Source organism: Apus apus, chromosome 10 (assembly GCF_020740795.1).
Source record: "Apus apus isolate bApuApu2 chromosome 10, bApuApu2.pri.cur, whole genome shotgun sequence".
Lineage (NCBI taxonomy): Eukaryota > Metazoa > Chordata > Aves > Apodiformes > Apodidae > Apus > Apus apus.
Genome location: NC_067291.1, coordinates 21,658,897 through 21,684,857, shown reverse-complemented (window position 1 = coordinate 21,684,857; position 25,961 = coordinate 21,658,897). Strand labels below are relative to the sequence as shown.

The 25,961-nt window shown below is 44.9% G+C and overlaps 1 protein-coding gene across 5 annotated transcripts; it reads right to left on the bottom strand.

Annotated features, from left to right (window-relative positions):
• Window positions 1-79: 79 nt before the first annotated feature.
• On the bottom strand, window positions 80-25,641 carry TP53BP1 (tumor protein p53 binding protein 1). 5 transcript variants are annotated; one of them, XM_051628245.1, is made up of 26 exons: window positions 25,436-25,641; window positions 25,188-25,357; window positions 24,847-24,917; window positions 24,091-24,249; window positions 23,561-23,642; window positions 22,580-22,725; window positions 21,212-21,332; window positions 20,808-20,893; window positions 19,696-19,898; window positions 17,461-18,715; window positions 12,991-13,110; window positions 12,118-12,354; window positions 11,516-11,561; window positions 10,326-10,418; window positions 8,726-9,227; window positions 7,578-7,727; window positions 6,012-6,298; window positions 5,657-5,833; window positions 4,987-5,408; window positions 4,664-4,855; window positions 3,969-4,172; window positions 3,253-3,465; window positions 3,053-3,147; window positions 1,957-2,156; window positions 997-1,142; window positions 80-412 (listed from the first exon to the last, which is right to left on the bottom strand). In XM_051628245.1, the coding sequence occupies exons 1-26, from the start codon at window positions 25,607-25,609 to the stop codon at window positions 225-227; spliced, it is 5,739 nt and encodes a 1,912-aa protein (XP_051484205.1). In that variant the 5' UTR covers window positions 25,610-25,641; the 3' UTR covers window positions 80-224. The 5 variants fall into 5 exon arrangements, 4 of the variants coding, with proteins under 4 accessions (XP_051484205.1, XP_051484206.1, XP_051484208.1 ...); XM_051628247.1 differs by lacking the exon at window positions 80-412 and adding an exon at window positions 1,690-1,823 and having other exon boundaries at window positions 1,090-1,142; XM_051628246.1 differs by lacking the exon at window positions 10,326-10,418.
• Window positions 25,642-25,961: the final 320 nt, after the last annotated feature.

The following is a 25,961-nucleotide window of genomic DNA, read 5'->3' as shown; positions in this document are numbered from 1 at the left end:
GTAAGCATTGTTCTCTCCCAGCCTGACTCTAGAGGCACAGCCCTGGAATATGTTTAGATTAATGAGGAGTCCCAGCAGCTACCACAAGAGATTGAACATTTATTTCATCATAAAAGTCCAGCAGATAAAACTATATACAGTAATCCATGCACACTGTCCAACTACACAAACATTTAAAACCTGATTAAAACACAGTCTGCACAACAGCAGGGCAAAGTTTGAGTTCAGTGGGGGATGTAGTCATGTTTGTATTTGGGATGCTTGTTGTATCCTACTCTCTCCCCAGCAATCAAGCTCTGGATCACCCACTCCTGTGAGACAACAGGCAGCCGTAAAGCTTCTGCACACTTCAAGACACCAGCTGGGCAGGAAGAATCAGTCACCACCACGTCATAAACACCCAAAGCAATATCTGCACAGGAGGAAAGACAGGCATCTGTCAGGTGAAAAAAAGAAAAAGGATCTTCTCTGCACAGATCAGGTGTTTCACCACTGAATCTCTATGTCCTCTCATTCATAGCCAGTGAATTCTCTGTAAAAGCTGACATGCTCTACAGCAACACTACACCTTGCAAATAAGAGATTCCCTCTAGTCCAGATAGAAATTAGCAGAAAACCAGTAGCCAACATCACAGGCAGGACTAGATAACTATGAGTACTGACATCAGGCTGTAAGTGCCAGTGCCTACATCCCACATGGAGAGAGAGAGCCAGCCAAAGTCAGAAGGAGAAGAAAGCACAATTTCAGTGGCCTGCAGAAGGTCCCTTTCAACACAGGCTTGAAGCTGACAGGTTGTGTCCTGAACTGCTGCAGCACCTCCTCTGGAAGGCAGGTCTTCTAGATTACATTCAAGCAGAGAGCTAGTGTCTGTCCTTTGTCTTCCTTTGTTCCTACAGGCAACCTTACAAGCTATCCTAAATGTTTTAAACCATACTACAGACCACGGTGGCACGGAATTCCCAACTACTAGGCCTGAGAGATTGATCAATGATTACCTTTGTTGTGAGCATTTGAGAAATGCTGTTTAACAGATGCTGCTCCCCCTGTCATGAGGATTTCAGACCACAGATCCAGGAAGTTCTGCTGCTGGTCTGACACCAGGAGCACCTTCAGGTTATGGAATGGGTTTTCTCGTGGGTGCCTGTAGAATAAAGAAGAGAAATGCAGACTACTGAGAAAATCCAATAGTCTGTGACTTCATTTGAGGACCATTATCTCTTTCTAGCCACCTGATTTGCTCTCATATTGGTTCTTTGAATATCTTGCATACAATGGCCTGCTCTCTTACCACCCCTCCTCAAATTCCTGGAACAATCAGCCTCTGTTTACAGATAGTACAACAGCAGCCTAAATCCAAAATTAGGGTAAGATCCTCTTTAATCCTGAACCACTTTTTCTGAGCATATCCAAAATGCCTCTGCTTTGACAGGGCTAAGCAGGCAGACAACACTCTCCTGCACAAAAGCCCATGGAGATTTATAAACTGCTTTTGTCTGCCCCTCACCTTGCCTAAGGGATCTGACCTGACAATTGGTCTCTCAAAACAGACCTACTGGATTAGACAACATAGAAAATAGAGAAGCTGGCTTCAAAATGTACCAAAAGAAAAGGAAACTGCAGTAGTATTGTTCTCCTTTATCCATTTCTGAGCAGCTAGAGAAGGCAGCCAAATGTGTGGGAAGCCTTGCCTGAATTCAGTCTTCCTCATGAGGAGACTGACATCTTTCTGACTTCCCAGGAGACTGTACTGTGCATATGGCATCCAAATGTATCTTGGCACTGGAGGTCACTAAATCCAAGGAAAGAGAAGGAAGTGCTGCTCCTATATGGAAGGGAAAGCATAGGGAGCAGTACTAGGGACACCTTCAGTACCTGTAGTATTCATGAGTCTCCCAAGCACAATAATTCTCTCTGATCAAACCTTTGGTCTCAGATCATAGTTATTTGGCACTTACCATTCTAGCAGTTTTTGCTCCTGGAGGCTATAACCAGCTGGCAAAAGGTAATTCCTGTAATTCTGAAGCTGGTTAGCATGGCAGCTATCATGGACCCAGAGGTGAGACACACAAGGGATCCCCCTGGCAAGGCACAGCAAGTACTTCCGAGTTCGACAGTGCTGGTCCGCGATTAAAAGACACTGATAGGCTGCATTACACTTCAGGGAGACAGAGACATGAGAACAGGAGAAAGGTAATTAGTTACACACCTCCTGAAATCAGGTGTACCTATAATTATGACCTATTGCAAGAGATGCAGTTCACAGGCAAACTCTGCCTAGTAGGTTTTGTATCATAACTATCTCTTCCAGCTCAAAGGAGAAGATTCATCTTTTCCTTTCAGAATCAGTAAGTCACTGGAGAAGACTCTGCACCCTCAGGAAAAATCTACTTAACTATGAAAAATCTAAATTTAAGTAAAGGTGACACTAAATTAAACCAGTTGTCCAAACAGATCTGGCGAGTGAAGAGCTCTCCCTCTACATGTTCCAAGGCACAGTGTGGTGGGACCACTGGTGGAGCACTGCACCCACCCCTAGGCTCCACAGCACACCAGACATTCCAGACATGCTGGAGATACTGGGGCAGGCCCAGCCCAGGGCCACTGAGGTGTCCAGGCACTGGAGCATCTGGCATGCAAGAGGAGGCTGAGAGAGCTGAGCTTGCTCAAGGTCAAGAAGGGAAGGCCTGGGGGTCTAATCAATTGCATATTCAGGACTGATAGGAGGGTGTACAAAAGATGGAGCCAGATTTTTCCCAGTGTTATCCAGTAAAAGGACAAGAAGCAACAGGTACAAATCAAAATACAAGAAATTCTTTTTTTTTTTTTTTTTTGGTAAATCAGGAGTGGTCAAACACAGGATGAAGTTGCCCAGGGAAGTTGTGGCATTTCTGTCCTCAAGGATATTAAAAACACAAGCAGACAAGGACCTAAGCAATCTGCTCTATTTGATCCTGCTTTCAGTAGGGACATTGGACAAGATGAGCCATAGAAATTCATTCCAATCTCAGCTATTCTGCAACTATTGTTCTAGATAAGTAAGCAAGGCCTTACCTGGGTTTCATTGAAGTCTTCCAGGATGTAGCCAGCTCCTGCCCGCAGCTGCCGTGCTATGAAATGTTTGTCATAGGGAGTCATGGGTAAAAACTCTACAGCAGAAAAACAAAGTTCAATTTTTGGCTATAACCTATCTGCTGATGTCCACAGAGCTACAGCATTCTGCTTGGAAATGGAACAAGTAAGATTTGGCTCACCTTCTTCTTCCTCACTGCTCCCTGCAGGACCATCTGATGCCTTCTGGTGATTGAGAACCTTGTCATTGGGTGTTGCCATAGTGAGAAGAAAGGCATAGCCCAGAAAGAGGGTCTTATTGTGGGGCAAGGGTCCATGATGGTCCTCCAGTACTGGGGGATCTACAGCTTCTACACCCTCACAGGTGCTTACAAACTCTCCAGCTCTCACAGACCCTGCAGAGAAACAGAAGCACCAGGAGTCTTAAAAGTCAGGTTCAGCACAAAGACCCTGGGCAGGATTTGGGATATGTTCAACTCCAGTTATTTTACTAGAGGAGACAGGGAGAGGCAGAATTGGGTCAGGATTAAAATAGGACAGGTAGGGATCTTTTAACCTTCTGGTTGCAAAAAATCTTCAAATCAAAACCTGACTGACTAATGGAACAATGTCAGTCTATCAACATCCTGAAACAAGTTACTGCTGTGAAGGGTCCCTGACTAAGGGACTGATTAAGCAGGTAAGAGACAAGAAAGGAAAAGGCAGAACTGAAAAGATGGCAGGTAAGTACTCAGACTACGTAAAAAATGTCTTTGGCTGCTGAATGCATCCAGGGAATCAGTCTCAAATCCTGCAGGGCAAACAAGCAATCTCATCTGCTTTTTGCTTATGGGAAATGCAAAGATCAGATACAGAAAGAGCTGAATGGCAGTTTAAGAGCAGGAAGCAGGGTTCTCACCAGGCTTCATCGTTGATGACTTGCGGCCACGTTTAGCTGGGGATCTCTCATCTTCAGAAGCAACGAGTTTCCTTTTCCCAGACAGTGTGCCTGGTGGGACACGTGGACTCTCCTGCCCTTTACGAGTGGGAGTTGTGCTGCTGCTGGAAGTGCTGGGAGAACCAAGGTTACTGCGTCGCTTCCGCTTCCCCTCCACAAGGTTATCTGCAAGAGTGTGCAGAGATCAGGCACCGAGGGCACCAGCTCCATGAGCTTTCACCCTACCTATATGTAGAGAGGTGGCTAAACTCAATAGTACCTAGAAGGTACACACTACCACCCTCTGACAGAGAAGAGCAAGAAAAAAGATATCTCACTTGTGACTCTTTATTTTCAAGCCCTGTACCCTGTCTCTTTTCCTCCCAGCACTGCTGAAGAGTTTGTCTCATAGCAGCCATCCACAAGTGTAAATGAGTACAGCAAGCACCGCTGTCCTAGAAGCAGGCCACTCTCCACAAACCAGTGAATACCACTAAGTCTCTGAGCAAGACACAAAACAAGAAAAGTATCTCAAAGATCCCATTATTAAGTATCAAAAGCATTGCTGAATACCCTGAAAAATTTAAACATGGGTAATTCATTTCAGGAACTAGAAGCATGTCAAAGACACAAGACACAAACAGTCCAGCCAGCAGCTCACCAGCACCTCCCCTTACCCAGACTGATGTCAGCTGCTTTGGTCAGGGGCGTGACAGGTTCATAAGGACCCAGCCCAAACTGCTCCCGGAGCTTATTTCCTTGTTCCAGAGACAGGATAACAGCCATTCGTTTGTACCACTTCCTCTGGCCTTCCTTTTCAATGCAGTAGTAAAGCTCCCCAGACTCCTTCCGGTGCCCCTTCACCACACCTGGCAAGACAGCAAGGAACACCTGCTAAGCAACTATTCCCAGACTTCTGGTCCTCCTGGACAAGCAGCCACCTCCCATTGCATTCAGCAACTCAGAAAACCCAAGGATGGAGCTCGAGCACTGGTCTTACCTGCACTAAAGTACTCATCCTCTGATAGTGCAGTCACCTCAGTCTCCAGTGGGATGGGATCACAGAGTAAAATATCTTTTCCTAGCACATCACATTCATATCCATCATCAAAGAGCAGCTTGTACTTTCCTGCCCCTACATCCTGGGTGATCATCCCGGAATAGAAGTACCCATTTGAGGACCACTTTGCTACAACCCTGAGGCCCACAAAGCTGTTCCCAGAGGATGAGTCTGTGCAGTCCAAAGACCCAGCCACCACTTGCAGTGGGATTTCTGGAGAGTCACTTCGACGCAAGGCACAGAAGCCAGAAGTGTCAGATTTCTCCCCTCCATCTGCCAGGCGAACTGAGCGAGTAAATGATTTCTCCTCAGGTGACGCTGTAGTTGAGAGATCCTCAACACCAGGCAGTCCTGCTACATCTCTGCAGAAAAAAGAAAAGCAGTCTGAGAAGGAAAAAAAAAAAGAGAAAAGCACTCCCAGAAGGACCAGTAAAAACAGTTACTCAACAAAGAGTACTTGGGGGCAAGGTGTTTGCAGCTGCTCCATGATATGATCTAAAACTAGCTCCTGAAACACCCAGTATTCCTTTTTCTCTGTCACTTTAAGGCAGCAGCTCCCCATTCTCTTCCTTGGGAATAAATTAACATTAGTCTCCTTTTGCCAGGGTACCTTGTTCCTGTTGTTCGAGATGGTGGGCGGCCTCTTCTTCCTCGTCCACGAGGTGTCCCAGGTGCTCTGCCACCCAGGCGGGTGCCAGGCAGAGCATCCTCCTCCTCCTCACACGGCAGTGCTCCTGCCTGGTTAACTCTGAGCGGGGATGCTGGCTGACCTGCTCCTTTCCTAGGGCTAAAGAAGTTAGGAGTTGAGTATTCTGAAAGGAGAAACCAGCTCATTAGAAACCCTGCACTTCTCTGTGATCTCCCAGCTTCCTAGAAAATTCCTGATTGAGAGTCTACCCTCCTCCACACTCCACCCAAGCCAGCTTCTAGAAAACCTGTTCTTCCTTTCCCAAGGCTGACTGTACCTTAATTTTCCTAAGACGCCTCTGCCAACAGGTAAAGCAAATTCTCCAGTTTCTGTCCCACACACTTTTCCTTTGGCAGCTCCAGCTCCTCGCCCCGAGCTGCTGCTGTGTGTGGCAGAGTGACCACTGCTTGCTCCACTCGATGTGCGGTGGAGGCTTGAGGCCTTAGATGAGAAGGAGCTGACATCACCAAGATCCCCTGAGGTCAGTGATGAGCCCACTGCAGTTCTAGAGGAGGATGTGTCAGTCTCACACTCCTGGCACTCCACTACAGGCTCCTCAGTTTCCTTAAGGGAAAAAGAAATGGGAAAAAAAAAGGAAAAAAAATTAAAAAAAGATGTTTGTCACAGGTCTTGCTAGATGGAAGCTCTCTGATCACCAGGCAAAGCACAGACAAGTTGAGACCACATTCATGACACTGAAGACAGGCAGGCAGATTTGAGTCTGGGCTGACCAGGGGCAGACAGTGTGTCCCTCACTGTAGGGCTGTAGCTGCTCTGTATAAAGTCACATTAAGAAATCAGTCAACAGGACAGAGCTTGGTCAGTATGAAACGAGTTTGGCTTTGATCAATTCCCTCCCTTCAAGAGTGTGAGAGTGCAAGAAACACACGGGACACCAGCAACCTTTGGGTACTAAAACCACAAGATCAGTTTCAAACAGCTGGTCATTTGGAGCCATTAAAGTTTCATGGATATTAAAATATGTATCTACAAAAGAGTGATATAACATATTGGTAGATAAAATGGAAATATTTCTATGACTGTGATCACAAAGCCTATGTAAGCACATTTCAGGAAACTTAATTATCTGCTTTAATGTTCCAATAAGCAATTTCATGTGTTGCATGAGATGTGAAAGTATAAACTCTGCACAGAATTTATCCTTACTCATTGTAAAAGCACAAGACTCTTACATTATTTATCTTTATAGCACAACAGCAGTAACATCTTATTGCTAGCAGACTGATACGATTACTACGCATCGTATCAGCATTGGTCAACTATCTTTTGAGATTCCCTGAAGATCTTCCGATTAACGAACAGTCATACACCAACACAAGTGTACTGAAACCAGGCTTGTTTATTTTGTGGTTTTTTCAGTTGCTTTTTGTAGACCTTTTACGGAATCTGGTTCACAGGACTCACGACTTCAGCTAAAAATGACACTGAGCTGCAAAACAGGCTAAACTACCTTACACAGTTCAGTTTTACAGGCAGAACTGACTCTGTGTTTACTAACAGAATTTTTGCCCACTCTGAAATCTCTGACAAAACCCCAAGAATCTTAAACAGCTGGGTGAACATAGTCAAGTGTTTTCTTCAGTTCTTTGGAAGAAGGTCTGTAGATTCAGAATACAGCAACAGGCATGAAACACAGCCACAAACAAACAGCTTTCACCATGCACCAAACAGTCCATGTTCGCTCATGAAGAAAAGTTTATCATCACAGCGCACTGATGGTTCACTCGGCTCATTTTCTGCAGCCACAACACACCCTCGTTGTAATTAATTTTATTTGTCAGCCAAGGTATCCCCACACTTAGCCTTCAGAACAGGACCTTACCTCAACTACATTGCGTTCCACTTCTGCCCCATTGATGTAGAACACATCTGTGATCACACGGGTGACGACGGTGCGCACCTCCCGGATGGTCCGCGTGTGGCGGTGCCGGACCCGGCCCTTGGCGGGGGGGAGGTTAAACTCCTCCTCTCCCTGTGAGGAACAGGACAAATTAAAAGCAAACAAACAAAAAACCAAACATAAACACAAAACCAGAAAAAAACCCAAACAACAACCCAAACCACCAAAAAATCCCAACAAATCTAGAATGAAAAGCAAGTAATTCCGGGGCAGAGCTTCCTCTGCAGGAGCTTCTTCATACCATGTTCAAGCCCTGGGGCGTGGCACCTTCCACCAGCACAAGGGACCCAAAATGAGGGGGAACTGACCACATTTTGCCAACTTGCTGGCAGGTGGAGGAAGGGAAATCAGAGCAGAACAAGGAGGAAACAGCCAACTTGCTTAACGTGGTACTGACTCAGTGGACCCTCAGACATTCCACATCAGCATTGCTCTGCTTGTTTGTGGCCTTGGTAACCTCCTGTTTCCCAGAGGATGAACTATTCTTAAGCTTAGAAAAAACAATTTTTCTAGTCTGTGTTTGTGTAGTCTTGCTGTTACAAGCTGTAACAGCAAAGCAGTGATTTTTTTCATGAGTTTGGAATACTTTCTGAAATAATAATTTGAATTATTTGTCGTTAGAACATTTCTCTGGAGGAGCTCTCCCCTCAGGTGTTCATCCACTGACTTTGGATGGAGTGGCAGAAGAAGCTGTCAGAGTTGGCTGGTGCAAAACAGAAGGTGTCAAACACGTCCTTAAAAATTTCATGCAACTCCCATCTCCATTCACCAAGCAGTAAAACTTGTTTTTACAATGTTAACTGCACCTGGACAAAACAAACAGACCTTGTCTTATTCTTCCAGAAAATAAATCTGGAGACATTTATTCTCCAAACTTATGGTGCCCACTGAGTATTGCTACCTTAGCAGTTACACACAATTGATACAGGAGAGCTTGTGACACGAACATTTTAAAGTGGTCTTCTAGTTTTTTTTCAAGAGATAATCAACTGTTAGTGGATTTACTGGCTGAAGGGATACTGTAGTGTTCTAAAGCAGTAGGATTAAACACAGGCAAGACTCCATCCCACCTGACTGTGCAGAGAGTCCATGTCCTCTCCAGAGGCATTCACAAGCTTCTCCCCACTCTCCTCAGTCTGGACATGTGCATCTTGTCGCCCAGGTCTTTGCCCACACATGCTGGTTCCCACCTCCACCTGCCTGCAAATTTCTTCTGACGTTTGTGTTGCTGTTGTAACAGTTGTTGGGGTAAAAAGCAAGTCTGCTGTAGTTTGAATCCCTTTATTCCTGGTGTTTTCCCACCTCTCTTGGCTTCCATCAATTTGCACAGTCTTACTTGGTTTCTTCTGCACCCTTCTCCCTTCTTCTCTCTGAGTGTCTACAATACCAGCCTCCACAGACTCCCCATCCCCTGCACCAGAAGGTTGCTGATGGCAGTCCTGCTGCATCTTCTCTGGAACCAAGACCTGGTCACCACTGTTGTCTGCCTTGTGTTGCTCATAATGCCAACCACTGGCATCTTTATGTAATTCAGCATCTTCTTGTGTGTCAGGAGAGCTGAACAGATTCCCCCTGCAAACCGATTAGATACAGATCAAAATTAGTGATTAAAAAAGCAAGACAACCAATATGCTGCCTCTCAAGCAAAGCACTACAAAAAAACCCTGGCATTCAATTGATTCTTAAGAGGGCACAAAATTGTAAAATAACCCATCAGCATCTCTCAAGTGCTCCAACATGGTAGCAAGAATGACTGACACCTGCAGAGAACTTGCTTTTCCAAACACTAATAAAGCAATCCATCCTCCATAGGTCAGGCACCACCTGTGCACCACGGTCCTGAAAGTCATCCCATCCTGGAATTGCTACAGGCTGTTTCAGCACTCCATTGGTTTGGAACTGGTAATGACACACAGAAAAAAGCAGCAGCAGCATAACCACAAGTGCTGTCCAATACCTTCATTAGAATCCATATGCCCTATCAAAAGTGCTGTAGGGTACCATGTGGGAGTGTGTATTGGCTCCTCCTGGAAGTGCACATTGGGCTTCCCTTGTGTACTTAAAGGCTTGGAGGAGTGACTTCTGTTCTGTCTGTACATTGCTCAGCACTCAGCTTTGGTACAACTGTTCAGTGCTCTTGAAATATAGGTTACTTTTTCTCTGTAGACCAAGACCTCACTGCCTCATCCAAAGACAGAATGGAAAACACTGAAGAAGCAGATTTCTACTCCTGGTCCTTCAGCCAGCACCCTTATCACCATAAGATATGCAGCAGTACACTCCTTTTTAAAGCAACCAGAGACAGCAAAATTTGATGGATTTGGAAGGGAGACAACAGCAGAAACAATAACAGACACAACAGGTCAGAAGATCCTGGAACAGGAGAAAGAAAAGGTATTTAAACAGCTGTAGGAATGATCTCAGGTCTCCCAAGCCCCAGGTTTCACTCAAGCGGTAAAATTAGCCAGCTGGAATGACAGCACTGCTCAGACAAAAGGTACATCTGGTTACCATGTGAGATACAACACACAGTACTTATACTTACCCCGTTGTCCCCAACCTTCTAAGTCACCAAAAGACAATGACTTAGTGCAATTTCTTTGATGTAGAAAATGCACATGTGCATATAAATCCAACCAGGACTGGCAGGCAAAGACTGTGAGGAGTTACCTAAACGGAGAAGTGGAAAGACCATGACCTCTGGCCTCATCCTCTCGACGAACTTCACAGACACGACTAAACACAGATGATGCTTTCTGGGAGCTAGCAGTGCAGATTTAAAACAAACAAACAAACAAACAAAAAAGCATCAGGGAGTGAGAAAATCCCTTTTATAGCAAAACAAGAGTTCTCTAGCCCCTCGGGAAAGCAACAACTGGTATTGCACTTGTTGACCTACACAGCCCCAGAATGAGTGAGATGGTGAGTCTCAAAGGGCAAGAACAAGCTGCAATTGCACAAGCACTTCTGTCTTTTCTGCAGAGACCCTCACAGTCAAGAGCAATGGAACAATTCCAGAAAACACAGTGTGGAAATCCGCAGCACCATCAGGACTTTCACCATCTGCTGCCTCTGGTGCCCACTATGAGACACAGTTAGACCTTTTATGGCTTACTTCTCAGGATTTTAATTACACTACAAAAATATTGGGAATGACGGTCACAAAGCAGACCCTGTGAGATCAAGTTCAAACTGTACCTACAAAGGCAACCCATCCTCAGCCAGTGGGAAGTGACTGCCACCCAACCCCAGCACTGAGGCATGACTACCACCCAGCATGCAATCCTGTGACAAGAGATACTGAGGGTTTTTCAAAGCTTCCTCACTGCTTCAAACCTTCACTCAGATGACCACAAGTCGCTGCCTTCTGACTCAGACTCTTAATAGCACTTACAAACCACATTCCCCAAAAGCAACACTAATCATTAAGTGCAAGGCAAGATAGACACAAAAGACTAAGGGAGAAACTTATGCCTTGGTCAACATGTTAAACTGGTGATTTCAGTGTATCAGTGACCTGGTTATGTTTTGATGCTTCACATCAAAATGAGAATTCCCTTTCAGAACTCCTTAGAGATTCTTTGCAGAAAACTGCACAAGGAAAGAAAGCAGAAAATCATGTATTTGCAATTTCAGAGGTGGATAGGGCAGACTGTAGTGAAAGAGCAGGTGGGGCATCCACCTTGCCCATGCACTTAAAACCTGCTGCAAGAGCTAAGAGTTAATGTTGTGGCTACTGCTAAAAGCATTCCCTGCTTCTGCATCTCATTTTATTTTTTTTTCACTGCTGCTGGTAACAAGCAGGAACAGGATCTAGCCAGACCTTCACACTAGCTCTGTGCAGCAACAAGACCAGTTACCTGGCAGCAGCAGCAGATCCATCTTTCCTGTCACTGGCTGTAGGCTCTGAAAGAGAGGGAAGGTAAGCATGACTTCAGTGTCACCTGAACAGACTCTCCTGCCCCTTCCAAGCCCCCCACACTCAGCAGAGAGGTTGAGTAACGCTGGACAAAGGGTGCCCAGTGCTCCCCACCCACCTTCTCATCACAGACCAGAGTGCCTACAAGTTTTAGACCGTTAGACTGAATGTCATTGTTATGATTAACAAGCTGTCAACTTTTTTGTCCAGATTATACTTCCAGAATCTTTTCCCTCCCAATATAATCAAACTCCAGCTCCTGTCCTGTGACATTGCCACTATACATCACAGTTTTTAGTCTGCTGGAAATACCTTTCCTCACAACAGAGGCCTCTCCTCTCACTCCATCCTTGCTTAGAGCATTGCAGAAACAGAGAAACAAATTTAAGTGACACTGCCCAAAAAGAAAATGAGAAAAATTACAGAGACTCAGAGACTGTCTCAGGGAATGGCACAAGTCTATCTTGGGGAATGCCACAAGGAGGTTTTCATTTAGGGCTGAGATCTAATAGGACCTGTCTGTTCCACTGTTCACCCTCTTACTTTCCAAGCTGAAGGGCAGCGACTCCTCACTCCCATCTTTCACCGGGGGAACAAGGTTCATTCGTGGGGAGAGTTTTGCCTCAGCCTCAGGAACCTCAGGAGAATCTCCCTTCTCACACACTTCTGACACATCTGCTGATGCCATTGCACTTTCCACGGTGACATTGTTGGTCCCCATCGTGCCCTCTGCTGTGACATCACTAGTTGCTATAGTGTTGTCTGGGCAACTATCATCCACTGAAAACAGGAAAACAAAAAAAAAAATAACATGGAAAAGTAGCTAGAGTCACTCACAGTGCTAGGGCTCAGGTCCCAGTTCTGCTCTGCAGGTGCCTCACTGCACATACTATCAGCAACAGGGCAGCAAAGTCCTGTCTAGAGCTCTGGAGCATGAAGGTTCTGTAGCACAGGCACCAGCCTTAGCTTGCAACACAACACTTCACTATTCCCCAAGCAGAAATACATCTATCCATCCAGCAAATGCAGGGTGCTGTTCTGTGAACCTAGCAGAGTTCTGCTAAAGTCCTGCTAAAAAAGGTGATGAATCCTGGGAACAATCTTGTTTTAGTCTAAGCTTTTCCACTACTCAGAGTGGTCTTTCGCATTCTTTAATGGAGCTGTATGTGGGAACACTGTGAGCACAAGGAAGACATATTCCATACCACCCCCTGTGCTCAGGCAGCAAACACCCTCATTAGGGACTGAGGAGAGAACATAAAAATGAAAGTGTGGAGAAGGGATGAGCCCTCCCTACCGTTCAGCAAAGTTTTTTGCCAAGGTAGGTTTGAGTTAACCCATTAGAGCCTCCATCAAGAATCAAAAACTTCCCAGGAGGTGCTCACTGTGGAACAGAGCCCTTCAGGTCCAACTCACCAATGGGTGTGCTGTGCCTCCTGGGCCCCATTTTCAGCTGGCCACTGAGAGGTGGTGTTATGCTGGTCAAGGCCTGAATGGCATCACCCTCCTTGGGCAAACTGAAGTGAAACGGGGTTCCTAAAAGACAGAGTGCCAGGATTAGTCATTTCAGAGGACTACTTTGGTTCAAATATCAGGTTCACTATGCTAAGGAAATGGGGAAAAGCACAACCCTGTTGCTGTCCTGCACATAAACTCCCTTGACCAGCTACTGGTCTCAGGACAGCTGCTCTAACTGATCTTCCTCACACGTTGTGTGGAAAATCTCTCTAGGTGAAAATCTGGGCTCCTGTCAACCTAATGCAGCTGTACCCAAGTGAGACCAAATATCCTGTCACAAACAGGACTTCAGCAGAGTGCAGCTTTGCTTCAGAGATGCTCAGGATCTTCCACAGAAAAGGCAGATGAAGCCAGAAACAGAAATAAAGGTCAGGACAGAAGTGAATTGTTAGAGCTATGTGCTGCCTGAATTAATAACCTGAAACTTATCCAGAATGATGCCTTGAATCATCAAACAGCCTTGAATGAAAGGCCAGCAAACACACTTCAGACAGCCACCTATGAGCCTGAAAAATTAGTAGCAGTCAATTAAGGGTTAGTCAATGCCAAGAGAAACCTGCCTGGAAGGCAAGCTTTAAGAGAAATAACAGATTCTGCAGTTTCCTAACTAGCTGCAGGCTGCCACCAGAGGGGCTGGCCCCATCCTCTCCAATACTCCTGCCCTTTCTTGTGCAGTCTCCACAGCAAAAAGGGCCTGCAGGGTCACTGGCTGAGGCAGCCTATCCATCAGGGAGACCACACCTTGGTGGACGTGTGTATCTTGCAGGATTTAACAAATAAAATATTTAGACACCTAGTAAAATGCTCTCTTTTCACCTCACCCCATGCCATTTATTTGCACACCTTCAGCATCATGTATCAGTAATTTGCAGGTTGCATTCTTGCCAAATTGCACAGAAGTATTTAATGACAATGAAAGAATAACCCTTCCCCCCCCCCACTGAAGTCAAAATAGGTTTTTCCTCATCTTTGTCACTATCCTTCCTTTTCCCTTTTTCCTAAAACTGTATTTGTTTTTTGGATTTCTTTCAGGATATTGCAAGTCACAGTTTATGTAACTCCTGAATTTTAAGAAGCACCCCCAAATTAAACAGCAGTGGAAAATCATTAGTTAAGGTCATGAGAACACACATTCGAGTTACTTAAATTTAAGAGCTAGCACTAGAAATTCAGATACAGCTTTTAGTTACAGGCAGATGCAGTCCATCATTCTCCAGGTACACAAGATGCTGACGTATTATTTACACGACTGCCTTGTGGTGAATGAAGCCATAAATACACAACAAACATTCCCTCACAGAAGAAAAGCCACCCAGGGAAAAGCTAACTATTGTCCACTTGAAGACCACCACCTGGTTGGCTGCCTTGAGAAGAACCCAAGGACTCCCCTGGCAGGTATTTCACTGTGCAGTGGTACTGACCCTTCTTGGCACACAACACATGAAAACGACTGTTCCTCACAAACAGCTCATGAGTGCCTCTCAGACCACATCCTACAGCAGATTTCCATTTTAAAAGTGTTTAATTTAAAGACTGAAGTCTGAAACTCCACTGCTTCTTGATGCATTTAGCTACCACAATCCCTTCCAGCCTACAAACCCACACCTGGCAGACTAGTAACAAATAATCAAAAGAGCTTCTTACATCTCAAACCCTGTTAGTTCAGATTTTGGGTGCAGTCTCCACAATTTGTCACTGAAGCTTTTTTAATTTTATTTGAAAAATACAGCATGATTCAATTGTACCCTTACAAACAATATTCAAACCTCTCCCTAAATATTATTAGAGAGGCAGCCTCCAAACTTTGCATAAAATGTTGCTAGGACACATCTAAATACCACAAATTAAGAACTTAAACCTGAAAATGATGACACCACAGTCTTGATTGACAAAACAACCCATCAAATTGTCTCCAGTGTGTTTCTTGCTTAGTACCAGTTCCCTAAGCAAACAAAGACTCTAATGTCTAATTGCATTTCTGGCCAACTGAAACACTCAACTTTCACACTCAACAAGAAAGCAGGTTGCTGTAACATTCTGAAACAAAGTGATGATCACTAGTTACAGGTTGTTAAAGAATGCAAAACCAAAAAAGCTCCTCAACACCTGAGTGGTCCAACCACAATCAGAAGAAATGGTGCAAAAGCTACACTAATTAAATTGCTATGATAGCTGGAATATTAAGCAGTGCTCAACAATACATATTCATTCGTATCACTACATCACTGGGAAAGTGGAGTTTTAAAATCCCAACAAAGATGATATCAGAACCCCTCTAAAACATGGGAATTTTTATATGACAAAAACATACTTAGCTCAAAATAACCACGGCAGAAGTTGCTCTCAGATATCAGTGATGCTAAAAAGCTGCAGCCACAAGAAACCAAACTCCTTGAAAATAATCTGAGTTTTGTTTTGTTTGAAAGTAGGTCAACAGATACTTACAGCAAAGTCTAGCTTGAGAACTGCAATTATCTTTTGCTGGAAATATCTACAAAACTGATGACCTGCATAAGCATTCCAATCTCTTTTCCACTCACTACTGCAATCTAACTTTTACAGGTATCAATATTTACCTGTCACTCTTATCTTGCAGTGTAAGATACTACCTTCATCCTGTTTTTCAGTATCTCCAGTTTCTTCTCACTAGCCAGTTCCAGATTATTAAATTGATCTTTCTCAAACTTGTCAGCAAATTTGGTATTAAAAACACACAGAAGTATTACACTTAATCCCTTTTCATCCAAGTTTCCATCTAGCACTTCAAAGTCATCTCATCTACTTCTGTTCAGACACCAAGAAGAAAGCTCTTCTTCTCGCTCCTTTTTGCAATCTGCCATTTTGACCTTTCCAAAGCAGATCACATGTTTCAGAAGTCAGTACAGTTCAAGGTCACAAGAACTGAAGAAAGGGGGAGGGAACTACAAGAACAAGCTCAAAAGGCTTTCAGGAAGAAACAGCCAAAGCTGCCATTAAGCGGCAGTAAGGATCAGTTCATAGCTGGAAAAATTGAACAATCAGCTCAGAAAACAGTAACAAAAATATTGGACCCCTAAGACTGATCATAGAAGTTTTGAAGACTTTTTGAAGAATCATACAGCTCTCAAAAAAAAGCCAAACAAACTGGCAAAGAAGAGATGTCCCTCACTGACAAAGTACAGGAAATTATTTAGACATCAACAGAGTGTGTAAAGGGAAAAAGAAAACTGAGCATTAGGAAATGTTTTTAAAGCAGTATATCTTACACTAATTCCTCAAAAGGAAAAACCAGAAAACATTATCACTTGAATAATGCTCTGCAGAACAGACTACAGGACTATCTACCAATACCATGACCTTTGAGCATTGGAGAAATTCACAGACTGGCCAATCTGAACCCACCAGGTGGTTCAAATATCTTCCCACTAGACAGGTCATTCAATTCTACCAGCACTGCACAGGCCTAGTGACCTGGCAAATCTGCAAAAAGACTAAATAAACCTCCCCTGCTCAGGAGATGTGAAGACAACCATCACCTACTGACAAATTACGTTTTCAGATCCTCAGCTTTCAAAATCACCAACTTCAGAAGAATAGAAGTCACCTACTGTCATCGTAAGAGAGGGAAAACTCACTCTGTGATCCTGCAGTTTAATGGAAGATTACTCTAGTACCTCTTCATTTTTTATTACTTTCTCATTTGAGGAGTACAGAACTCTGTTTTAAAATGAAGTAAAGTAAGAGACAAAAGCTGCACAAAACTCAGGAATAGCATCCCACACTCTGTGTGACTACACACCAGCACAAGGGATTTCAATGTGTGATGACAATACCTGCCCAGCCACAGCTCAGGAGTGAGTGAAAAGCCACTCTACTTGACAATAATCTCAAAGACAAATTTGTTGTATTCATTTCTAGCTCAAAGCTGCCATATACAACTCCACAAAGACAATTCTCTGAGAATGAAAAAAGGAAAAAAAGTAAGGAGACCTAGAAGAGGCAAAGTACAAACTACCACACACCCTTCTCCCTTCAAGGACACAACTGCTGCTGCTTATGGGGAAAAAAAAAAAAAGTGACAAAAACCCCGAGCATTGCCAAGGTCACAACATTCTGAGTTTCTGAAGTTGCTCTGTCCTTCTGCCATAAAACAGCAAGAGTGTTAGGAACAAGAATTACCTTATCACTCTTGCCTGCAGCAGTGTGACAAAGGGGAAAAAGTAAAGGCATGTTATGCCTGTAACCCAGTCACCTGCAGTGCTGCTCTGAAAAGACTGTTTGACACGCACCCAAGATCAACGCTCCCTGAGAACACTGAGGACTCTTCACAGCTGTCCTTGACACTCTTCCAAATACACACCAGTGAGCTACTAAACTACAGTCACTTACCACTGAAAGGACTGGGGGATTTAGCAGTTCCCTTCTCCTGTGGCTGCATCTCCTCTTCTTGCTCCTGATTCGTTCCTGTGACAGTATCCTCTGTGTTCTTTGGCACCTGTTTCTCCTGCTGAGTCACCAGCATGTCAACCCCTGTGTCTGGAGGTGGTGGCTGATGACCTGTCATTGTTATCTGTGCTGATTCTGAACAGCCAGGCTGTTCTTTGGCACACAACACTACTTTTGATGGAACGTCACTTTTAAACTTAGGAAAGGAATTGTTGTTCTGTCCCAGTAACTCCCCTGCAGAAGGCTCATACAAAACTTTATTGTGCTTTGGCATGCTTTCTGAAGCAGCCTTAAAGGACAGTTTATCCATGCTTTTTGCCTCGCCGGTGCCAAAAGTACAACCTTTTGAAGTTTCTTTTCCCCAGCTTTCTGGTTCAATCTTTTCTAATTCTTCAACCTGATCAGACAAATTTTTGCTATTTTTACAAGAACCATCAGCAAATTCCACTTCCATATCTTCATGACACTGTTCTTCCCTTTCAAGAATAAATTTCTGAGAAAGTGTTGTATTAACAGGGGACCCATCTTCATTTATTTCCTTCTCTTTTATTTGCAGTTTTTCTTCTTGTTCTTCACACTGAGTCTCAGGAACGGCCTCATGTTCAGCTGTTTCTGCTAATGGATTACCCTCAGATGGTGCTTCTCTACCCTGAGTGCTTGACAAAATCTCAGGCAGACCAGACTGATCTGCAGGAGCCTGACTTCCAGAAACACACTGCATGTCCTGATGAGCTGCAGGGGCTGTTAACCCATCTCCTGATACGTCTGCACTACCTAACTGCATAACAGGCTTTCCTGCAGTCTGTAAATCCTCCTTTTTTGCTTCTTTGCAGTTTTCAGAGGAGGCTTGATCACCTGTATCCATCCTCAGTTTCACGTCGCTGTTCTCCACAGAACAGAGGCTCAAGCCAGTGGCCTTGCCCTCAGAAACCACCTCTGGCTGGTTGGTGTCTCTCTGGTAGGCTGTGCTGGGAGAGCCTGAGCTGAGCTCTGTGTCTGTGGGCTGGCTGCAGCCGCTGGCAGAGAGCAACAGCTGGCAAGACTCAGAAGGCTGTGACACAGAGTCACCTGCAGACATCTTCAGCACAGCATCTGTGGGTCCAGAGAGATCTCCTGGTAAGTATGAATGGGTTAAAGCAGCAGCTTTTCCTTCTCCTTCATGCTTCTTTGCTGGGCTTGGAGTTGGAATAAAGATATCCTAAAATGAAAAAGTGCAAGATGGAGCATCAGGGCATCCAGAGTAGGACTGTTTATTTGTTATACCTAAAACACTAATTGGATTATGCAGCAGATGAAAAAAAAACAACACACTTTCCCCCCCCCCCCCATTTACTTCAGTCATAATTGCCCCATTCTGGCTGAGAAAAGTTATCACCGACCATTACTTTTTAGCAGCTCTGTGGCAAAGTCAGACACAGCCCTCGGTACACCTCTCTACCAAATGATGAGGTACAGGTCAAGTATGGCAAATCAGAAGCTATTTTTAGTCAACCAAGGGTTCTGGAAAGATTTTCTGGCAGGATCTATTATATTAGCATGAAAACCACTTTCAGCTACAGAGAAGCTCTGCCTTGACAAATGAAGTCCCTAATGCAACCTTCATTTTCTGCCTTCAATTGACAGATTTTGTATGATCAAGCTACAAAGCCACCACCTGTCTGTTAAATCCCTTTGAACAGTAGTAGCTTCCAGAATCAAAAAGCACAAAGGAAAAAACAGCTAGTAAGAATAAGCAACTTGAAAAAAGCAGTAAATTACTTCTAGCCTTGTAGGAGAATACAAATGCTTTACTATAAAACAGCTTTACTTTCTCCGTGACAAATCATGTGAAGGTCTATCCCAACAGAAATCTAATTTATGATGCAGTCTGAGATGCAGGATGCCCAGCTCAGCATCAGAAAGCAGCAGTATTTCAAAGAGATAAAGAAAATAAAAAGCACAATACACTTTCTAGCATAGATTAAAAGACAAAAATTCTACACTCAGTAACTCACTATGCCCTCCTAAGCTGTTCTGCATTTGCTCTGTAGGTAGGATAAACTGCCACAATGGTCAAGATATAACTCTGACTGGGAAGAGGGAAGCACCCATGCAAACCAGCTCAGTAGGGAAGCACAAACATATCTTCTGTAACAGCCATATAAAAACCTGAGAAAAGATATCTACATGAACCCCTACATGAGAGAACTCCGGTTGTGATGGTATAGGTACAGATCCAGGAAAGAAGTCTGGAGCATGCTGGGACACTGGAGTTGAAGCCTGTGGCAGGACAAGTGGTCCTGGTGGGATACATGGAATGGCCATCTCCACTGGGGTACCTCCTCTCTGCTTCTGGATCAGCTCTCCACCTTCTGCAGTCATAGATACATCCACCTGTTCATCTGGTTTGAAAGAGCAGAAAACACGTTACTAGCACATTCTTGTGTTGTAGCTAAAGTTTCCAATACTCTATTAAAAGACTTGTCTTTAACAGAATATTAAAAGCGGGGGACAAAGTGTTTTGTAAAGAATTCATGTAACTATTTTGCTACAAGTCTAGAACTTCTACCATTAGAAAAGGGTATCTGAAATTTATGAGAAGCATTTCTCTGAGGGTTTTTTTTCCTTTTGCTGTCTTTATTAAAATGCAACCAAATTCAGACCCTGGCTAACAAATTATCTATTCTAAAAGTGTCTCACGCTTCCTAACAGGAATCTTACAGAAAGGAATGCTGTTTTTGCATCATACTATAAGCCTTGCTTGGATGGATATCTTATCCCTGATGGTGCACAGGTGCTCAGAGAAAATGTTTGAGACCCAAGTTATCATCCAGAACAATCCCTCTTTTTAGGGATTCTGGAATTCTAGAACACACACAAAATATACAAAAGCTTTTTAAAATATCATGCAAGTTAACCCAAGTTAAGGTAAAATAACTGTTATGATGCTGTCCTCCTCTGTACTTTTTATTGCCTTACAGGTATCTGCCTGTAGCAAGAATGACTTGTCCCTAAGAAAGGAGAACAATTGCAAGCAGCCATCTGTATCCCATACAAAGGACTTCCCATCTTTCAAGCCAAGAGGAGCTGGCCAACAGGACTGATTTTCTTATGACAGCTATGCAGGAAGTATCAACAGCACATCAGCATCTCAGTCACAAATACAGATCTCCCTTCATCTACCTTGAAGTGTTCTCAATCCTGCTTCTCTCTTTAAATATAATTCTAGCAGGTTTTGAAAAGGCTGCATGCTCAGGCTAAACCACAGGAGACAGAAACACAACTACAGAGCACTCCACAGAAAACTGTACCTTTTGCTTGTTCAGTAGGACTGCTGGGGACAAGAGCATTGGATCCAAAGGCAACGGGAGGAGGAACAACTAGGCCTGAAGAGACACTGCAAACCAAGAAAAGGAAACATGGAAAAGAAGACTGTACATCTCTAGACAATGCATTAACAGATGTAGCTCCAGCTGGTCACAATAGGAGTCTTCTCCTAAAAGGATAGTGTCAGATGTTCACTAACAAAATACTTCAGAAAGGGCCACTGGCCACGTGGCCAGCAGCAGCTCATGACACGGCCAAGCGATGTTCCTCCCATAGTGCAAAATTAAACCACTGATGGCTTAAAATCAAGCACAAGTCCTTGAATAAAGTGGTGGAAATACACAATGGCAATGAAGCTACTGCAATAGATGAGGGACTTTTTGCTCACGTGGCATGACTCTCCTGTGCAAGGGGCCCCTGTCCAGAGAGCTGCAGGAGCTGCAGGCTGCGTGCCGGGGTGCACGCCAGGGAACTTCTCTCTTCCTCCCTGGCTGTGGGGCAGCTGCTCCCTGCAGAAGTGTGAACAAAAGGAAGTAGGATTAGAAATCTGGCCAATAACCAACTCGATCAGAAAATCCTGAGGAATTACATTCATACTGCTGCACAGTTACTTCTCAGGCAGTCAAGGACAAGCTGAGTTTCACACAGTTGGAGAAGGACTGCACATCAAGTTCAGTATGTGAAATGTGAGCATAACATAGTTAAGATGAAAAAGGTAAGTTTGTACCTATAAAAGAAATCTTTATCAGGCCAGGCCAAACTGCACGTCTTCCTGCTTGGGAATTTTAAAAGAAAAATTGACAATGGCTTCACTATCAGCACATTTGACCCAGTACTGGAATGCAAGTACAGGCAAGGTTCTGACAAAAAAAAGACACCTGCATTGGCCACTGACTTGGTGTGAGCTGGAGGGTCTTGTTGAACCTTCTGGACTCACAGGGTTTGTGCACAAGATCATACTGGTATAGACACAGTAGTTGTGCACAAATTAAAATTAAACAAAAAGCAGAAGTAAGACTTCATTTAGCTCAGGCTTTATAAACTGTGAAAGTTGCCTTTCAAAACTTCATTTTCTAGGCCTTTGTCTATTAAGATTGTTAAGAAAACTTTCTATTTCTTTCTTAGCCTTTCAGCTGTGGATACCAAAACCACAGAGCTGCTCCTAGCAAGACACACAGCAACGACCTCCCTCCTGATCCTATGTCATGTAACCTCTTCTCTTACAGGGAAGGAACAATAACCTAGATGACAAACAAGACTGACAAAAATGGTGGTATGAAGGTTTTGATTGCAGGATCCCACCCTCCACCATTCAGCCAAACGTTCAGAGGAACAAAAGTTTGCCAAAGTTAACCAGCATAAGAAAGTCTACAATATTTGCCTTCACTACTTACTCACACTTTAGATTGTGTCACTACCACAAGTGGGCATTGTCAGTACCAGTTTCAGAAGAGGGTAAAAGGGGGGTTTTCAGGTTTTTTTTTTCAAGTAGCACACAAAGATAGGAAATTAAATATATTTAACAAATCAGTGTAACTGTTGTAACAAGTTTAGACATTGTTTCATACTTCACAGTACCATGAAAGAGGCTGTGGCCTTTCATTTCCACAGTGTTCTCAAGTTGAGGAGAAATTACATGAAAAATACTTGCAGTGTTCTGCATTACAAAACACTACATGCCTAAAAAGATCAAGTAGGGATGAAGCTTATGATGATCTCTGGGACAGACACTTAGGCTCTGATTGATCATTGTTACCTGCTGCATTATTCTCAGGAAACATCTCTTCCTGAGTTGACAAGATATCCAACTCCTCGTTATCAGAATCCAGGGATTGCCCAGTTTTAGTGGGGTCACAAGCTGGCATTTGTTTCCTGGTGCACTCTTCTGCTTCCTGCAGAGCTCTGGGAAAGCAAAACACAGGCACTAAGCTGAGAAATCCAAAGTATCATGTCATGCTGCAACATTGTAAAGAAAACTTCTTATCAGCACAGATGAAAACTCTCCACTTGTGTGCACCATGGGGAAAACACCCAGCATGTTCATCCTTGACACTTTCAGAATAGTTTTGTAAGTTTTCTACCAATCTAAATGATGCTTAAATGGAATGCAGGTTGTTCCACTGACTTCTATTCAATGTGGATTCTAGGAATTTTCTTTCACCTCATTTGTAACATTATTTTCTGGAAGAATATGATGATATGAGTTAATAGTATTCTACTTGACATAAAAGATATACAGGTTTCAACACACTGAAGCTTCACATTTAAAAATTATTAAAGTTATAAAGCTTACAACAGCAAAAACTCAAAAGCATCCTGAACAGCCATCACTTAGCCACTAGATTTCTCCTGCGAGGCCAAAGATTGTGCTGCAGTGATTAAGTTATTTTGAAATCACTTCTGTGACTTAAATTGAATTATTACTTTTAACATAGTCCAATAATTTTAGAAAATTAATAGTATATTTTATTAGCCAGTGCAGTCTCCCTTAAAAATAAACCCATTGATAACTTTGTGTGTAAGAGTTTGACACCAGCTCTGCTCTCAGCTAGGCCTGGAGAAGGCACTCCTTAGTTAGCTGCTGCAAAAAGGTCTCACCAGTGCTTCCTCTCTGCCTCCACTTTTCTTTTTTGCCTTGAAGCCTGAGCCCTGCTACATTTAAAAATCTAGTAAAAAAGACAAAAATCAGCTTCCAGAATGAGAGCAAGAGAACTACAAAGAACATGAGCTGCTTTACCTTTCAGACTTCTGTGCCTGGCTTTCCAAAGCAGCATGTGCCTCTGTGCTGGAGACAGGTTCTGTGCTGTCCCCTCGCAGCTCTAGCAAGAGAGAGAAAAAAATAGTTATTTAGGTCACCTGGATTAATATATAATGAGAAGAAAAGTGTAGTTCTGTAAATTACACAAATATGAAGACAATCTTTATATTAAAAAAAATGTATCTTGAACTATCAGAGATAACAACAAAGGACAGGATGAGGTTTTTGCCAGGGAGGGAATTCAATACCAGATTGTGTGAGTACTCTGGAAACAAACTAAGAAAGAGAGGTGCAAGAATCTGTGAAAGCCCTGGGACAGTTACAAGAAAATACATGAACCAGCCCAAAGAAAGGAGAAAGCAAAATTATTTTCAACTACCAGTGACCTGTGAACATATTTTTGAAAACTACAAATACGTTCTTTCCTGTCAAAGAAACATAAAATCTATACATTAAACAGAATGAATTGACAGAGCAACAAAAAGATATCCAAGAAAATTTTCACATACCATCTTTAGTATAATTCTTCACAAGTCTGGAAGAAGGGCCAGCAGCTCCAGGGTGAAATTGACGTGTGGCATCTCCTTCATTGGGCACAAAGTCACTCTCAAAGTCCTGGCTCTGTGAGAGCTCTAGAGCTCCAAAAGGCAGCTGTGACATGCCTGTATCTAACAGCAAACATCCTTAACTAATATATAAGTATTTAAAAAAACATTTAAAAAAATCAAAAAGCCATATATAACTTCCCAAGTGCAAAACATCCACCCTCTAACAAGAAAAGTATTCAGGCTATTGCTAAAACTCTGGATAAATGAACAGACTACGATCTCAGCTGTACTAAATAAAAAAAAAACAAACAGTAACAGAACAGTGACCACCAACTCAGAAATCAGTGTCAACCAGCCAGGTCTTATGTAATGCCATGAGGTACTGCAGCAGGTTTGGGTTCCGTGATGAGAAACCAGTCCTGACAACAGTCTGTGCCTGAAAGGCTCTGATGACAACAACGTTATGGCAGAAGGTCTGTACTCTGACATAAAAAGGCTGCATCTCCTAATGGTCAAGATGCACCCAAGCCTCTTCTAAGCCACCTCCTATCTCCAAGATCCTTATTAACAATGGTGCAAAATCACCACTGTTCAAAACCAAAGCATACAGAAAAATTTCTGGAAAAAGACAGTTTCTAACCCATTATGTCCCTAGTCAGACAGCTGAAGTGAAAAACTAGAGACACCCCGAGGGAAGGCCTGAAATGGAGAAGTTACCTTCTACACACGGCAAAGCAGCAGAGTCCTCAGCATCACCTTCACCTCCCGTCCCTGCCTCCCCAAGGGCGCTGCAACAGAAAGACGCACTCACACGCGCGGGGTTTCCGCAGGCCGCCCTGCTACAGCCGAGCCGTCTTCCGAGGGGCCCCGCCGCAGCTGCAGCCCCGACCGGCCGCTCCCAAGCCCCCCGACCCCCGCACCGCGGCGCTGCCCGCCCGGGCCCCGGCGCCCCCGGCACCGACCCGTGCTCTAGGCCCGTCCCCGGCGGGCGACGGCGACTGTGCAGGCCGAGAGGCCCCGGGGAGGCGGCCCAGAGCCCCCGCGCCCGGCCCACCCACCTGCTCTCCCCGCCGGGCGGCGGCCCCTCCTCAGCAGGGCGGGCAGGGCTCTCCATCGGCGCTGCCAGCACAGCGCGGGCCGCCCGGGCACGCCTCTCACCTGCGGGGCTCCCCCGGGCCGCCCCGCCACCCGCGGGGGCCCGGCCGCCGGCGGGGCCGCAGACGAACTCCTGCAAGACAGAGGCACGGGCCGCATGAAAGCCGAGCCCGAGCGGGCCGGGCCGCGCGCCCCCGGGCCGGGCGCTCACCAGCACGGGGCTCGGGCTGCAGCGGGCCGGCAGCCGGCGGGCGAGCACGCCGAGACAGGCCTGCTCCGCGTCCTCCGCCGCGCCCGCGCCCTCGGGCTGCGAGTCCTCCACGATCAGGCGGGGCGTATCCTGCGGCGAGAAGCCGGGCTCCAGCGCGCTGCCGCCGCGCTCCATGCGGGGCACGGGCCTCAGGCCCCGCCGCCCGCCGCCGCCATCTTGCAGCGCGCTGATTGGCGGCGCGCGGCCCGCCCGCCCCGCGCTGCACGCGCCGTTACCGGGGAGACCCGGCCCGGGCGCGCCCGGAGGAGGAGCCGGGAGTGACGGCGGAGGAGATGCGGGCATGGCCGGGAACGTGCCCCGGCAGCCCAGAAACCAACCGGGGCCGGGGCTGCATCAACAGAAGCGTGGCCTGCAGGGCCAGGGAGGGATCCTCCCCGGTTACTTGGCTCTTGAGACCGCACCTGCAGAAATGTGTCCTGCTCTGAAGCCCCCAACAGAGGCCATGGGGAAGGTCCAGAGAAGGGCC